Below are 17451 nucleotides of genomic sequence, written 5' to 3'. Positions count from 1 at the left end.
CAGAATGTTTAAATATAAACTCAATTTTACATTCTTTATTCTTTTATTCCATGGCTTCCATAGACCACTACTTGAAAACTATAATTTTCTGCCACCAGATAGGCTCCGCCCGCAAAAAAAGTCATCATTTTTTGCAAACACAGAATTGGTCAACACCTTTTTCTTGACTTTCTCTTCTCATTGTCTTTTCTCCTCTTTCATCTCATCTTCTTATGTTTTCTTGTCTCCTGTCTTGTCTCGGTCTCATTTTGTACCTTTCTCTCTCATCCCTTGTCTCTTCTTGTCTTCTTTTTCATTTAATCTCATCTCATTACTCTATTTTCAGCTTGTCTGCTTGCTCGTCTCATGTATTTTTTTAACCTTATTCTCTTATATCTTTCTCTTATTGTCTAATCACCTCTCTCATTTCATCTTTTTTGTCCTCTCATCTCATCTTGTCTCATCTGTCTCTTCTGAAATTGTCTTCTCTCTCATCTCATCTGATCTCATTTTTTTTTACCCTTTTCTCTCATATCTTTCTCTTCACCTCTCTCATCTCTGCTCCTCACATCTCATCTGGTCTTATCTGTCTCCTCTCTCATTTCCACCTCATCTTGTACCTTTTTCTTGGCTTTCTCATGCCATTGTCTTTTTTTGTCTTTCATCTTGTTTTCTCGTCTCTTTTTTTCTTGTCTCCTGCCTTGTCTTCTTTTGTACCTTTCTGCTTAATATCTTTCACTTCTTGCCTTGTCTATTTCATTAAATATTGTCTCATCACTCTCTTTTTTTAACTAGTCTGGTTGCTTGTCTGGTCTCACCTATTTTTTTTTTCTGTCATATGTTTCTTTCCCCATTGTCTCATCACTTCTCTCATTTCATCTCTTCTCATCATCTCATCATGTCTCATCTGTCTCTTCTCAACTTGTCTCCTCTCTGATTTCACCTCATCTTGTAACTTTTTCTTGACTTTCTCTTCTCATTGTCTTTTGTCCTCTTTATTTCATCATCTTATCTGTTTTCTTGTCTCATTTTGTCTCAATCATCACACGTCTCTTCTTGTCGTCTTTTTTGTTATTTAATCTTGTTTCATCACTCTTTTCAGCTTGTCTGCTTGCTTGTCTCATCTTTTTTTTTTACCCTTTTCTCTCATATCTTTCTCCTCTTATTGTCTCATCACCTCTCCCATTTCATATTTTCTCCTCTCATCTCATCTTGTCTTATCTGTCTCTTCTGAAGTTGTGAAATTTCTCTTATATCTTTCTCTTTTCATTGTTTCATCACCTCTCTCATCTCTTCTTCTCACCTGGTCTCTTCTGTCTCCTCTCTCATTTCCACCTTGTCTTGTACCTTTTTTAGGCTTTCTCCTCTCATTGTCTTTTCCTGTCTTTCATCTAATGATGTTTTTTTAATCTTCTGTCTTGTCTCTTTTCGTACATTTCTCTCTAATATCTTTCCCTCTTGTCTTGTCTCTTTCATTAAATCTTATCTCATCACTCTCTGTTCAGCTTTCTGCTTTGTCATCTCACCTCATTTTTTACCCTTTTCTCTCATATCTTTCTCCTCTCATTGTCTCATTTTCTCATTTTTCTCTTCTCATGGTTTCTTCTCTCTCATCTCTTTGTCTTCTCATCTCTTTTTTAAAATTTAATGTCATCACTATCATTTCATCTTATCTGTTTGACGTCTTACAACTTGTTTAATTTTTCTCTTATATCTCTTCTCAATGTCTCTTCTTCTCTCATCTCATTTGTCCCCTATTTCATCTCATTTTTATCCCATTTTGTGTCTTTTGAATCTTTCTCTCATCTTCTCTTCTCTCCTTACACATGTTGTCTATTCTGTGTTTGACTGGTTTCATTCATTTCATTCTTGTCTTTTCTTTCCTCTCTCTTATATATTTCAGTTCTCATTTGTCTTTTCTCTTTTGTCTTAATCATTTTATTTTAAATGCTCTCCATGCTCATCTTTTCTCATTACTCTCATTTGCTCTGTCTCGTTTGTTTCCTGTCTCATCTTGTCTCATTTCCTTTCCTTTAATCTCTGTATCATGATGTCTTTCACATCATCTCTCTTTCTTTGTCTCATCTCATATCATGTCCTCTGTCCTCACCTTGACTTATCTCATTTTGTCTCTTATTTCATCTCTCCTCTCCATCCTATCACCTTCAACACATTTTTTTTCCCCTCTGTTCTCCAGCATTTCGCCGTCTCGTCAGATTCTCCTGCAGGGAATATTAGTGTGTTTATGCTACTCTGCTAGATGATCATTTTGGACAGTAATATTCTGATCATGTGTCATAGAGTAGAGTCACAAACAAGTGTCAGAAATGCGTCATTAACCGTCTGTGTGATAATGACAGTAATCAAGCTAATAGCAGGCCTGAGCTGAACAATCAGAGCGTTTATGCTCTCACCTTTACCCGAAAACATTTTTAATCAGTGTCCAACTGACCCAGGATCACATATAATGTCTTTAAATGTTTACATACACAGATCCAGAGATGCATCTCATAATTAGGAGGTTTCTGTCTGAAGCTTTTGATTAGTGCAGTCATGTTTTTTTTTCTGCTGTATGATGCAGGAATACCTACAGCGCTGAGAGCTCAGCAGACAAAACCACCGCAGGGAATTATGGGAAGGTGGCAGGAAGGTTGAAACCGTAACGAGTCTGTGACAGTTTGGTTATGCTCGCTCTCTCTCTTTCTCTCTTTCCCAGACAGTTTGACTAATGATTCTCTGGAGCGAAGAGAAAGATTGCCCCCCATTTTGACTTTCTCCCTCTCTCTCTCTCTCTCCACCTCATCTTTTTCTTGGGCTCTTATAATAGATTGTCTTTGAGCCGGCTGCCCTGGTAAGAGCTTTAGCCGCACGGGTACAAAACGCCAGGCCTTTTGAACACGTCACGGCTGATTAGTGTGCCGTGCCAACCGGGCGACCAGGATGGAGCGGCCCAGAACACGAGATGGAAGTGAAAATGAATAATTTGTGTGAGGTCTGAGAGACTTAGAGAAGCCGAACACATTGTCTGTCTGAAAACTTCCTCTGATAAAGACACAGAGCCAGTTAAAGAGACGTGCAATGACCTTTATTCCAAGATTAATTGAGTGTAATGAGGCCCTGAAATGAAATGGAAACGGTGGCTTTTCCATTTTGAAAAAGTGATTTTTATATATTTTTTTAAAGTAGGTTTTTGTCTGACTTTTAATATTCAATTAAATTATGTATGTAAGTGTTAATTGCATCGTGCCATCTCAAGCTAAATTAATATATTATATTTTATATATTAATAAGCATAATTAGACTCAGATATAATTGTGCCTTTAAAAAGGTAACAGGGTTGACACTTTCACAATTTAATTTGACATTTAAGGCTTGAAAATAAAGGAAGCTGATAATAAGACAAAAATGCAGTAGTGACCCTGGACCACAAAACCATAAGTAGCAGGGGTATATTTGTAGCAATACCAAAAATACATAGTATGGGTCGAAATTATACATTTTTCTTTTATGTCAAAAATCATTAGGATGTTAAGTAAAGGTCATGTTCCATGAAGATATTTTGTACATTTTCTACCATAAATATATCAAAACGCATTTTTTGATTAGTAATATGCATTGCTAAGAACTTCATTTGGACAAATTTAAAGGCGATTTTCTCAATATTTAGATTTTTTTGTGCACCCTCAGATTCCAGTCTCGGCCAAATATTCATATCCTAACAAAACCATACATCAGTGGAAAGCTTATTTATTCAGCTTTCAGATGATGTATAATGTTTTAAATAATGTAAAAAAAATGTTTAATGTGTAATGTTTAAAAAAAAAAAAGACCCTTATGACTGGTTTTGTGGTCCAGGGTCACAATTTTTAAGTATCAGTTGTTTATGAAACAAAATCAAGTTAACACAGTTGACATTCAGCTGATTTGAGAAACCAAAAAATATTAGATAACATGGTTTAAAAAAAGGAGTTATATTTCCTCCTTTTCCTCCTTTCCTCCTAAAAATAGATTAGGTGATTTATAAAGCTTTTTATTTTATTTTATTTTATTTATTGTTTATCTGGGGACACAGGATTGATTTGATTGATTGATTCATTCATTCATTCATTCGTCATTCATTCATTCATTGAATGTTTAAATGATTGATTGATTGATTCGTTGATTCATTGATTCATTCATTCATTCATTCAACTAAAAGCTTTAAATATTAGGCATTAGGATCACTTAATGCTACTCCATACCTAAACTTAACAGTTACCTTGCTAACTTTTAATAAGCAGCAAATTAAAAGCAGATATATATATATATATATAGAGAGAGAGAGAGAGAGAGAGAGAGAGAGATCAAATATACACAATACACAGACATATACAGTAGTATGTAAACAAACTTTTATTTTGAATCGATTTATCGTGAATACTCGTTTCACAGCTCTAAAATACACACATACGAAGGACACAAATAGCACCCGTGTTGTACAATGACCGATTAATTATATTTTAAAATGTGTCTGTTGGAGAATCATCCCTTAACAATTATCCTCTCAGCTGGTGTACAACACCATTTTCTCTCTATTTCATGGATATTGAGTGTGTCTCTGCGTGTGGTGTCTATTAGCATATTCATGTATGTCATTTATCCACACGGTGTTCATTTGATTATTGGCGATAAAAAGCAAAGAGTACTTGAGGACAGTAGCTCTGAGTTTCTCAGATGCTTATGTCTCAGTAATAGTGTTTATTAATCATACAGCTAATTATCCAATAGAAGAGCCTCATTTATTGCAGCTATAATTAAAACTATCAATCACGTTTTGTAAAGTCCTGAGAGTGGGAAAGTGTGTGTTACTCTCAGTAATACTGATAAAGGTATAGTGCTTTGAAATGTGTTCGGCCGGTAAAGCTTTTGACTGTTACAAGGACAAATGATTATTTTGATTAAGCTTTTAATAGCATAATTCAAACAAAAATAAAAATTGCTGACATTTACCCATACATCATTTAAAACTTTAGAAGTTTCAAAAGAAATTTAGCCAGATGTCTGTACCGCTCTTTTCCATACAGTGACCAGAAAGGACAGAAGAGCTCTATAAAACTATCGTAAAAGTCCTCTGAAGCCATAAAGTAGTTTAATGTGAAGAACAGACTGAAATTTATATGCACATAGTTTCTAATTTTTCATGGTGCTCTTATATAACCACTATCATGCTGCATTAGTCCCATAACTGTGAGGTTTTTTAGTCCAGGCACCCAGAAAAGAAATAATGACCTTAAAAAAGTTGGAAACTGTCTTTGCGCTGATTGCTGTTACTTTGCCCGGCTCAGCTCTGCTCAATAATGGCGACGTCTGTGTGATTTATTCCGATCGCTCGGCTCTTGAATCCTCTAAGTGTTAAATAAGAGACAGATTAAAGCCACCCAAGGCCTCCGATTTTTCTCTGACCTGAAACAGCAAAGAATGACCTCACTATAACTAATAAGAATGGCTTTGAGGATCCTTTTATGCTGCAGTAAAGGCATGAAAGACACATGACGCAAGGTTAGCCGTAAGTTTTTATGCGTCTGAAATGCTGACAGCGCTGCTGTACAGATCGTCTTCCGTCGTCTTTGTTAGTCTCAATCGAGACATTAGTTATGAATCAGTGTCGGTTTGCTGCTCAAGTATTGATTTCAATTTACACCGTTTTAAATGGATTGGAAGGTAGTTATCTGATATTTTAGGTCCAGGACAAATACGACGCCTCTGTCTTTCAAGATTTGATTTGTGCTAAACCCTCCTGCCCTCTCTCATCTTCTCCTAATTGAAGGCATTCAAAGCAGATGGTGTTAAAGCTGATAAAAGCATCTATTGACCAAACAGTTTGAAATGTGGCTTTACTTCTGTAAGTGCAGCGGCCTAGCAGTTTTCAGTGAGCTGTCTGTGTTACAGGACAGTAAGCAGGTGAAATCTGACAGATGGATATTTTGCTGATGAGAATCTGAGCAACAAATGTGAATAGATGTGCTTTTAGCTGTACTTCGTGAGGAATTGAGGACAAGGGCGTTTTGTTTTGTTTTTTAGCGTTTCAAAAAAATTAGAAGTTGTTTAGTCCTTGGTCACAAAGAATTGTCTTCTTTATCCTTTCCTCTTCATCCAAAGAAAAAAAAATTTGTTTTGTTAGACAATACCACAGAAAATGATTTAAAAGAAGTCCACTTCCAGAACAACAATTTACAAATAATTTACTCATCCCCTTGTCATCCAAAATGTTCATGTCTTTCTGTCTTCAGTCGTAAAGAAATTATGGTTTTTGAGGAAAACATTTCAGGATTTTTCTCCATATAATGGACTTTATTGGTGCCCCAATTTTGAACTTCCAAAATGTAGTTTAAATGCAGCTTAAAGGGCTCTAAACGATCCCAGCCAAGGAAGAAGGGTCTTATCTTTAATGTGACTCATCACGTGACAGCCCCATAAGATGAACGAATGACTCGAAACAGGTGAACTAATTCCAGTACAGAAACTAATAGGATGTTGTGCATGTGCGACTGAACGAATCACTCCCCAAGATAACTCGTTCTTCCCGAGTCACATTAAAGATTTGTTCAAAATGAACGAAATGTTCAAGAATGACCCATCACTAATTCATGGCCTTATGGACATGCATCCCAGAACCTGTGCTACATGAGCTTTTGTGCTTAAAAAAGTATACAAATTTTTATTTTTCAAAAAAAAAAAAAAAAAACACCATTTGTCAGATAAGAGGTGAGGTGAGCTAATCATAGACTAAAGACCCAGGTAAACAATGAATTGATCTTTTCTGTTTCTTATAACATAGTTTTGTCTTGTTTGTAGTGTGATCAACGTTTGTGTAAGCAGTAGATGTGTTAGGGAAGTAACTCGTAACATTTTAATTGTATTTTGCTAAAATGAACAAAATGACTTGAAAAAAAGATTTGTTCATTTTGCTGAACGAGACTCAAAGGTCCAAGTCGGTAAAATGATCCGAACTTCCCACGCATTTCCCATCGCGTGATCTTTCGACGTAATTCAGTAGTACGTAGCATCGTGAACAAGCATCCCAGAGCCTGTGGTACATGAGCTTTTGTGCTTAAAAAGTATACAAATTTTTACTTTTCGAAAAAAAAAAAAAAAAAATGAAAATATTATATTATTTTTGAATAAATGCTGTTCTTTTTTAACTTTTTATTAATCAAAGAATCTTGAAAAAAGTATCACAGGTTCCAAAAAAATATTAAGTAGCAAAAATTGTTTCCAGCATTGATAATAAATCAGCATATTGTTAATCAGAATAATTTCTGAAGGACCGTGTGACACTGAAGACTGGAGTAACAGATTATGAAAATTCAGCTTTGCATCACATGAAGAAATTGTATTAAAATAGAAAACAGTTATTTTAAATTGTAATGACATTTCACAATGTTGCTGCTTTTTCTGTATGTTTGATCAAATCAATGCAGCCTTGATGAGCAGAAGAAACATCTTTAAAAAACATTAAAAATCTTACAGATTCCAAACTTCAAATCCCAAATTATTAACCCAATTTATTTTTTTTAACATGTAGTGTATGTCTATTTGTGTCATATCCAAGCAAGTAAACCTAGAAACTTTAACTTGATACTTGCAAGGACACCAAAGTGGGAATAGCAAAATGATTTCCCATCCCTTCCCTGTGGCAGCACAAGAACAATAATATATAGGAAAAAGTGTCAGTTACACATCTAATACACATCCTTGGGCTTTTATGTTTTGTTGTATTGCTAAATGCTTCCTGTCTTTTTGCAATAAAGAAGTATGAAATTGAAAAGCAAAATCACTTGAACAAATCTCACAGCATAAAACTTTCAATATGAACCTACATGAACTTGAAAGACTTGAAGGCTGCAAATAAAATACATGTAGTTCCACCTAAAAAAATTTTTTTGTAAAAATGATTTAATATAAATGCTTTAGCAAAAATGCAAGCTTTTCAGTCTTCCAGACATTTGCTTTTTAGACATCCTTTACTACAAAAACACATTTTCTGTTTGTTTTCCTCAAAACAAGCAACAAATTCTTTTCTGCGGTAATCACCGGCATGCCACAGATGCTTGACTGTACTGAACCATTTGGACTTATGAACACGATGTCCGTTTAGTTCAGTTAAAAAGTATTGGTGACATCATTCTGGATTGGAGAAAGCAGCACCGGAGGTAATTATTGTCGCTGTGATGCTGTGCGTTGCTATGGCGATAAGTGGCACTTTGGCACCACTCCAGCATCTTAGACCCGATCTTCACTCTGTCAAGGGCAAGATGCTGCTATAACAGATCGGACAATACAGTCTCTCAGTCTCACTCCACATTCGTCATCCCCAAAAACAAGCCTTGAGGATGTTTTGGCTGGAACGGAGCCATTAGAGTGCTTGTTTGGGAGTCTTTTAAAGGTGTGCAGGATGTGTGGAGTTGTTTGCCATTTGATGGTTTTGAATGGTCTTTCACTGCAGACACAGAGGTTATTCATTATGTGCTATTTAGGACTGTGAATGCGCATGCTTTTGTGTTTGCTAGTTTGTGTCTGTCAGAAGTGTTTTAAGAGCTCAGGAAAGAGCATTGATGATAGTTTGCCGCTTTTTGCCTTTAAAAGTGGAAACAGTCATCATCTTTGTGAAAGAGAGAGATGGGTAGAAATGCAGGCTTTCGATTTTTGCCGCTGATGTTGAAGGTTGTTTACTAGAGCAGGTTTTAGCTGCAGGCTGCATCTTAAAGGGATACTTCACCCAAAAAGAAAACTGTAATGATTTATTCTCCCTCGTAAAAGTAATCCATGCAAATTGTCGAGGCAAGTCACAACTTGACACATTAATAGGGAATATGTATATGCTAAAAGATACCAAAAATATTAGTGATATTCACTAGTTTACTTCATTATCTGTGGCCATATGTGATGTTCTTCTTTGACCTCACATCTCCCTTTCTCAATCTTACTCTAATCTTTATGATTTTTTAATATCGGTCCTTAGCATCTTCATAATGCTGTTTAATGGACCGCTCCTCTTCACAGGCCTCTAATGTGCGCCTGGTGCTTGCTTGGTTTACTGTAGCAGGATGTAATTAAAAGGCTTATCACTTCCTCCGGCTCAGTTTAACGACCGTTTCAGAAGTGTGGAAGGGTGCCGTGACCCTGCTCTCCAGTCGAGCCTGAGGGGCCCAACTCTCAGAGGAATGGTAATCCAGTTTTCCTCTCTGCTAAGATGTGGCTGTTCATTTAATTTTGTGTGTGTGTGTGTGGCTGTACAGAAGGCCTGTGCTGCCTAAAGGCAGAAATTAGTTTTGTCTGAGTTTGAGGACGGCTATTAGTTTGGCTAATTTGCGTGCGACCCTGCAGAAATGCCTCGTTTGGCCTCGGAGATCATGTTTTGCAATTGCACTTGTGTCTGTTTTATATGTGCACCCTATCAGTCTTTCACTGCCCTCATTCTCACCTTTTCTTAATCTTTTTGTTTTTCGTTTTGCTCTCGCTGATCTCTTGCTCACACACAAACGTGCACACTCTTGGATGGAGTGCTGGCTTACACAAGCAATGATAACGTCAGATAATAATGGGCTGTGACAGACTTAATGGGGAAAAAGCCTGATTAAAAGAATGAAATAAAGAAAAAGAAAACCAAAAATAGTCTGGAGAAATCTATCCATCCATGTCTGTCTGTCTATCTATCTATGCATCTATCTGTCTGACTGTCTGTCTTTCTGTCTATCTATCCGTGTATCTGTCCATCCGACTGTCTGCCAGTCTCTGTCTGACTGTGTCTGTCTGTATATCTCTCCATCATCCATCTGTCTATCTGCCCGTCTGTCTGTCTGTCTGTCTGTCTGTCTGTCTGTCTGTCTGTCTTTGTCTGTCTGTCTGTCTGTCCATCCATCCATATATCTATCCATCCATCTGTCCATATATCTGTCCATATATCTGTCTGTCTGTGTGTGTGTGTGTCTGTCTGTCTGTCTATTTAACTGTCTAGTAGTCTGTCCGTTTATCTGTCCATGTATCTATCTAATTGTCTGTCTCTCTGTATATCTATCCATACATACGTCTGACTATTTGTCTATCTGTCTGTCCGTCTGTCTGTCCATCTTTCATTCTGTCTGTCTGCCTGTATATCTATCCATCCATTTGTTTGTATGTCTGTCTGACAGTCATCCGTCTATCTATCTGTCTGTCTGTCTATCTGTCTGTCCGTCTGTCTGGCCATCTTTCAGTCTGTCTGTCTGCCTGTATATCTATCCATCCATTTGTTTGTATGTCTGTCTGCCCGTCCTTCTGTCTGTCTGTCTGTCTGTCTGTTTGTCTGTCTGTCTATCTATCTGTCTGTCCCATCTAATTTTCTGTCTGTCTGTCTGTCTGTCCGTCTGTCCATATATCTATTTGTCTGTCTGTCTGTCCGTCCGTCCATATATCTATCTGTCTTTCTGTTTGTCTGTCTATCTGTCTGTCCGTATATCTGACCATCCATCCGTCTGTCTGTCTGTCCGCCCGTCCTTCTGTCCTTCTGTCTGTCTGTTTGCCTGTCTGTCTATCTATCTGTCTGTCCCATCTATTTTTGTCTGTCTGTCTGTCTGTCCATATATCTATTTGTCTGTCTGTCTGTCTGTCTGTCCATATATCTATCTGTCTGTTTGTCTGTCCATCGTCCATCCGTCTGTGTCAGTCTGTCTGTCTGTCTATCTATCCATATATCTGTCCATCCATCTGTCTGTCTGTCCGCCTGTCTGTCTGTCTATATATCTCTTCGTCCATCCATCTGTCTATCTGTCCGTATGTCTGTGTGTCTGTTTGTCTGTCTGTCTGTCTATCTGTCTGTCTGTCCCATCTATTTTTCTAACTGTCTATCTGTCTGTCTGTCCATATATCTCTTCATCCATCCATCTGTCTATCTGTCCGTATGTCTGTCCGTCTGTCTGTCTGTCTATCTATCTGTCTGTCCCATCAATTTTTTTAACTGTCTGTCTGTCTGTCCGTCCGTCCATCTGTCCATATATCTATCTGTTTGTCTATGTAACTGTCTGTTTGTCTGTCCGTCCATCTGTCTGTGTATCTATCTATTTGTCCGTCTCTGTATATCTATCCATACATCAGTCTATCTATCTATCTATCTATCTATCTGTCTATCTGTCTATCTATCTATCTATCTTTTTCCATTTTTTTTTTTTAATTCCTGTAATTCTGGTTAATCTCTGTTGATGACAGTACTGATGGACATGTTATGATGTGATGTTTTCAGGCTCTTAGGGCAGAGCTGAAGGAGCGTGAGCATTTAGTTCTCAGCACATTGGATCAGGCACACATGTTTCTGGCTGACCAACCAATCGAAGGACCCGAAGAGCCACGCAAGAACTTGCAACCCAAAGCTGGTGAGAGACCATTATTTTTTTATCTTGCTATTCTCCCATTTGTTTAACGAAACAGGAAAAGTAGAGAGAAAAAGGATAAAATGGATGAGTCTTGTCACCAGTGTTGGGGAAAGGTTCTTTTAAAGGTAATGCATTACAATAGTGCAGTCCTCCCTAAAAAGTTTATAAGTACGTTACTTAGTTACTTTCTATGGAAAGTAATGTGTTATATTACTTTTGCGTTACATTTTATTATCTGGGCTAAGCTTGCTTTTTTGTGTTTACTACAAAAAGTTCTAGTTTTGGCAAATGTAAAAGCCCTTTCATACCAAAAGTGAAATGAATAAGCCTCAGGCTGAAGGAAATGTAAATAATCTGGGCATTGTTTTTATTAGTATGGTTGAATTGAATTATCGAAAGTCAGCAGCAAAGACACTGGTTAATAAAATGGGATTAAATACATATAGGATATTTATGTTATTTATCATATTTAAAGAATTTGGAACTGCATGAGGGTGAAGAATTAATGAAAAATGTAACTTTTTTGGTTAACTCTCCCTTTAAGCAAGGAGAGAGTAACCTTTACAGTAAACATTCTGCACTTGTAAACACCTCTGCAGAAGAAAGACTCCAGCAACTTAGACCAGTATGAGAGCATTACACACACACACCACGCAGACCAGCAGAGTTTATTTTGACACTCTCCAAGGGATGCTCTTTGATGTAAGTGACTCTCTGATAAGTCGGACACCTCCTGTCAACACGTTCTTAACTGCAGTATCTGATGTCTGGAAAGTTCCACGGCTCTCTGGACACTTCCGCTGGGACCCGCATGAAAAGCTAATTTAGGACAAACGTCGGACATCACTAATCAGATAGAAGGAGAGCTGCGTGTAAAGTGCGTGTACGCATGCGTGTGCATTTCAGCAAGCGTTTAGGAGGAGTGTGCAAATGCCCAGTGAAACCGGGTTAATTGGCAGATCAGAGACTGCAGGCTATTTCCACTTCTCAACATCCTGAAGCTCACTGTTTTCTGTCTTTCAGAAAACACCAAAGTCATCTAGAGCAGAAAGTGTTTGTTAAGGCAAGCAGAACTATTGCTGCTGCACTTACTGAGGCTTAGTGATTTAAACAAACCTTAAGCTCTGCGTATTAAACTTTGCTGCGTAACTCATCCTGAACTGGTTCAGCTACAGAAATGAAGGACATCTAAGATTATGTGGCTTCTTGAGGAAAGCTGCGCTATAACCTGCATTAGTCATTTAGATTTACTTTCTTAACTCTATGGAACATCTAGAACTTTTTTTTTTTTTCTTTTTTTTTCTCCAGACATTAAAGGAACTGTTCCATATAATCCAGCATTTAAAATGGCAAGATATGCAGAAGAGAATGCACTACATTTGGTGTCAGACAAATTATTATAAAATTAAAATATTTAAACAGACTGGACAAAAAGAAATTGTGCAGTTTTAGAATGTATAAGATCAAATTAATTTGGCTTTTTTTTTTTTTTTTACAATTGCGAGTTTACATCTCGCAATTCTGGCTTTTTTTTCTCACGATTCAGATATAAACTAGGACTTCGGAACTCCCAATAATCTCACAGTTCTGAGAAAAGAAATTAGAATTATGAGAAAAGAAGTCAGAATTGCAGGAAAAAAACGTGTGAATTGCAAAGAAAAATTCAGAATTGTGAGGAGAAAAGTCAGAATTTGCAAGATGGTTTATTGTATTATTTTTTTTTTTTTTCTGTATATTGCGTAAAACTGATATAAATGTTTTAAAAATACCAATCACCTAAGCATACTGTTGCAGTAATTCATATTTCAAACACAGAAATTAGATATTTTATTTTGACCCTTTGCAAAGGGTCAATTTAGGATAGCGGGAGGTTGCTAGCTCGGGTTCTGAGATGACAGAATGAACATCTTTATTACAGTAGAAAATCTGGAGTTTGTGCTTGACTGCAGGGTCAGAATTAACATGCTGGCTATGGCGAGCATTTATTTGACTTTACTTGGCAGTGGAATCTGGTAAAATAGATTAAAATAGTTATTATTAATGCATAAATAAATAATAAATTACTAATAAATGCATAATTACCAAACTAAAATTATATGCTGTAAATTATTTTTTTGCATTTTTTCCTCATATTGCACAAATATTAAACAAACCATCTTAAATGACCCAAATTGCATAAAAATCTATTCCAAATGATACTAAAATAAAGTATTTTATGTATATAAACCATCAATTGAATATAAAAGCACAAAAACTGCCAATCTGGGACAAATATCTATAATGGAAAACACTGTGGTCGCACCACAAGATATTTCAAATCAAATCAGTCAAAAAGTACAGAATTGGCTACCTAAACAAAACGAGCTCGCTTCCAACAAAAGGTAACTATGAAATGTATACTAAAAATAAATACTGGTAGAAATAAGTTAATATTCCGAGTTTTTTATTTTTTTTTTGTTTTTTGATGTTATACCACATGATATCCAAATGTGGTAACTACATAACAGCTGTTAAAAAGTATATTTTTCTTCCAAATTTGAAAGAGAGTTACAAACCTGCTTGATGGTTCCATGGGTCATTGGTATATGATGCAATGTCCTATCTTTGAATGGATTTCATGTCGCACCACATGATATTCCATAAAATGGACATCATCAGACAAAGTGGGGCTGAAAGTCATGGAAACACAACAAGGATGCTGAAGCGATTTTTAATGTAGGACGACCGAGATATACGCCTCAAAAGCAGCGGAGCTTTTGTTATACCACAGTTGAGCGCTTCCGCTTCTTCCGGTCATGTGTATGTAGGAAAAGTGTATATATATAGGAAACTGGCAGGTGACGCAATGACATGGTCTATAAATGCTAGCTAAAATTGCTTATTTCTCTGGATTTAAACATTCTCTGAAAAATTTGGGATAATGTAAGTACACAAGTCAGTGAAATATATAACACTGTTCTAGTGGTTTTTGGATATTTTAATCAAAAAAGGTGTTTCCAAAACAGCAGTTATGGTTGGATGGTCGCACCACATGATATTTTGTAGGTAAAGTGAGTACATAAATTGGGAGAGGTATTTCATATGGCATCTTTTTTTATGCATTTAAACCAGTTTTTAACTGAAAATGCAATCGGACAGAAAATGTAGGCATCATGTCATTGACCATATATATCAATAATGTAATATTTTATTATATGTAGTTGTATTTACATATTTTTTGTTATACTTTTGTATTCATATTACTTGTATTAATCTCTTTTTATATTTTTATTCATTTTTTTATATTTTATATTGTTTCACAGCCCTGAAGTTACATGAACCTGTAGAACTTTTCAAGTGACAGAATCTTTTCTGTGAAATTTTGAAGGTGCAGATTCAGTGTGACCGGGCTTGTATGCTTATTTAATATTCCTACCACAAATATACACTTTCAGATGTACTGCTGTTGAAGTCAGCTGGGTTCAGCAGGGCAGTGTTTTCTGATCTATCTCCACACGTCGCACTTCGAACACCTAGAGCCTCCATACAGACCTTGAGCGATCTTTGCGCTTCCATTTTCTCTTATCCCTGCGATCAAAGCGCAGAGCTCAGCTATCTGAACCGATAACCCGCTCACGTGCTTCGCCGCCCCGCACAAACACGCAGCGGGAGCAGCTTACCCAGATAAAATCATACACCACTAATGTTCACGCAAAGCCGTGTTTTCCAAATTGAACTGTATGTTTTCAAATGTAAAGCAATCTGTTCCAACGCTCGTCATCAAATGAGCATAAACAAGCCGCTGCCACACCATCACTTTCGTTTCCATTCAACCCCTGGATCTTAATTGAATTTCAAACCTTTCCAGAAACGCTCGAGTGCATTTGAATTGTAAATTGATTCTCGCTCAGCTGAAACAGAAAAATAAAGATGAAAGATAGAGGTGAGCGTTTGCCGAATGGAGAAATCAGTCCTGCCGTTCTTGACGGTGACATTAGCTAAAGTGTCTTCTCACGTCCCCAAAAAGCCTGAAAGCTGAATGAAAGAGCAGATGTTAATGCTGTAGCCCTGCCTGTAGACATGCCCTAGGCTCTTTCTAAATTGCCCAAACATCTGCCTCCTGTCATCTGTAAACCTCTCTCTATTTAGCTCGTTAGTTGAGGGGATTCATTAGTAAACACTTACTTAAGTGACCGTGCACGAAGCATGTCTTCTGTGAACATGGTCATTTGCAATGTGGAATGAGTCAAGTTGTGGTCATATTGATTCATGTGAGATGCACAAAAACAGACCTAGCAAGCTTCCTTGTATGGATCGTACAGTAGGGGTATCCCAAATGCAAAGGATGTTTCAAACAGTATGTGGTAACATTATACTGTCTTCTAAACTAATATATGATATGATTCAATCAACAAGCAGTTTGTCTGGCTGTGAGATGTGATAAAATCAATCAAAATTGCAGCCAATCAAAGTGTGTAGGCAGACTCTCTTTGCAAGTGCACTGCTGTCTCACACTCAGAGCAAAATAGATGAGTACACATCAGATTTAATCAAAATGAAACCACTTTAACATTATCAAAAGCAAATGAATCAATGTTTGCCATGGAAAACACTTATTCACAGTCTGAATGGTCTTGTTTCCTTAAATTTATTTTGTTAATCTGAGGTACATTATCGTTTATAGCTTTTATTATGGCTGTTAAAGTCACACACAATGGTGGTGTAAATGTAATTAGTTACTGTACTTAAGTCTATTTGGCTGCTTTGTAGTTGTATCAAAGATTCTTTTACTGACTACTTGTCTACATTTTTAAATTAAGTTCCAAATGTAGGTTCGGGAGGAGCCTATTCATTCAGTCCTGTCAATCATCATTACGAGCCTATATAAGCAGCTCTCGTTGCACCGTCCCAGCGTCATTTCTTCCGGCATCCCTCCACCTCCCCTTCTCCTCCTCTTCTCCTCCTCTGTTTCTGTTATTCTCCCTCTAGGTTATGTCACAATGGGGGGGTTGAACTCGGCGCTCAAGCTGAACCTCGGGTCAGCTGTCCATTAAGGACAGCAAGCCAAGTTTGTTTACCATCAGGACTGGATGGGCAGGCGAACTCGTGAATTTAAATATATGTACTCTTTAACTCTAATACATTTGTGATGCGTAATAAATAACTCTTTATAAAAGTGCAACTCTTTGAGTAACTGCGTGGCACCTAATTTTTTTCTGCAGCAATCTTATTCTGATACAAAATAAGTGGTATCACCATCTACAGGGCACTGAAGGTACCAAACTTGTCAGCAAGGCTTCTTTATGACAAATGCAAGTTTCATATCTGAGATGGTTTCATATGTGACATGGCTGATACTTCTTTGAAGGACATTTAAAAAGTAGCTCACCTAAAAATGAATTTTACCCCATGATTTACACCAACCTAGGTGTATATGACTTTATTCTTTCAGGCTAATACAATTGGAGTTATATTTAAAACTCTTCTGGCTCTTCCAAGCTTTATAATGGTAGTGAATGGCTGTTGAGATTTTAAAGTCCAATTACGTGCATCTGTCCATCATAAAAAGTTCTCCAAATGGCTCCAGAGGGTTAATAAAGGCCTACTGAAGTGAATCGATGCATTTGTGTAAGAAAAATATCCATGTTTAAAACTTTATAAACTGTTTATAAATCTCTAGCCTCTGCTAATTGTTGTATACGCTCGTTCACAAGAGAGTGGTGTTCCAGCAGATGATGTAGGACGCAGTCGTATTTTTATAAATGTTTGCACCCTTTGCTCCTGTAAACAAAACTTCTCACCTGAGCTTACACTACTTCCTACGTCATCCGCTGGAACGCCATTCTCTTGCGAACATGCGTATGACAGTTAGCGAAAGTTAGAGGTTACGGTTTATAAAGAATTAATTACGGATCGTTTTCATACACAAACACATCAATTCACTTCACTTTATTAACCCCCCAGAGCCATGTGGAGCACTTTTTATAATGGATGAATGTACTTTATTGGACTATTAAATCTCGACAGCCATTCACTGCCATCATGAAGCTTGGAAGAGCCAGGACATTTTTTAATATAACTCTATGTGTATTGTAAGAAGGTCATA

General features: G+C 36.9%; 1 protein-coding gene across 9 annotated transcripts in view; it reads left to right on the top strand.

Moving 5' to 3' along the window:
* LOC127155073 (utrophin) overlaps positions 1 to 17451 on the top strand; it is a 280024-nt gene that overhangs the window by 174419 nt on the left and 88154 nt on the right. For all 9 annotated transcript variants that reach the window (XM_051097036.1, XM_051097040.1, XM_051097038.1 and 6 more), the window contains one exon: positions 11237 to 11366. In XM_051097036.1, the coding sequence (XP_050952993.1) occupies positions 11237 to 11366 (130 nt within the window). The remainder of the gene's footprint in view (positions 1 to 11236; positions 11367 to 17451) is intronic.

This window comes from Labeo rohita, chromosome 23, assembly GCF_022985175.1.
Source record: "Labeo rohita strain BAU-BD-2019 chromosome 23, IGBB_LRoh.1.0, whole genome shotgun sequence".
In the NCBI taxonomy this organism is placed as follows: domain Eukaryota; kingdom Metazoa; phylum Chordata; class Actinopteri; order Cypriniformes; family Cyprinidae; genus Labeo; species Labeo rohita.
The sequence above is the reverse complement of the archived record's forward strand: the minus strand, read 5'-3'. Positions and strand labels throughout refer to the sequence as shown.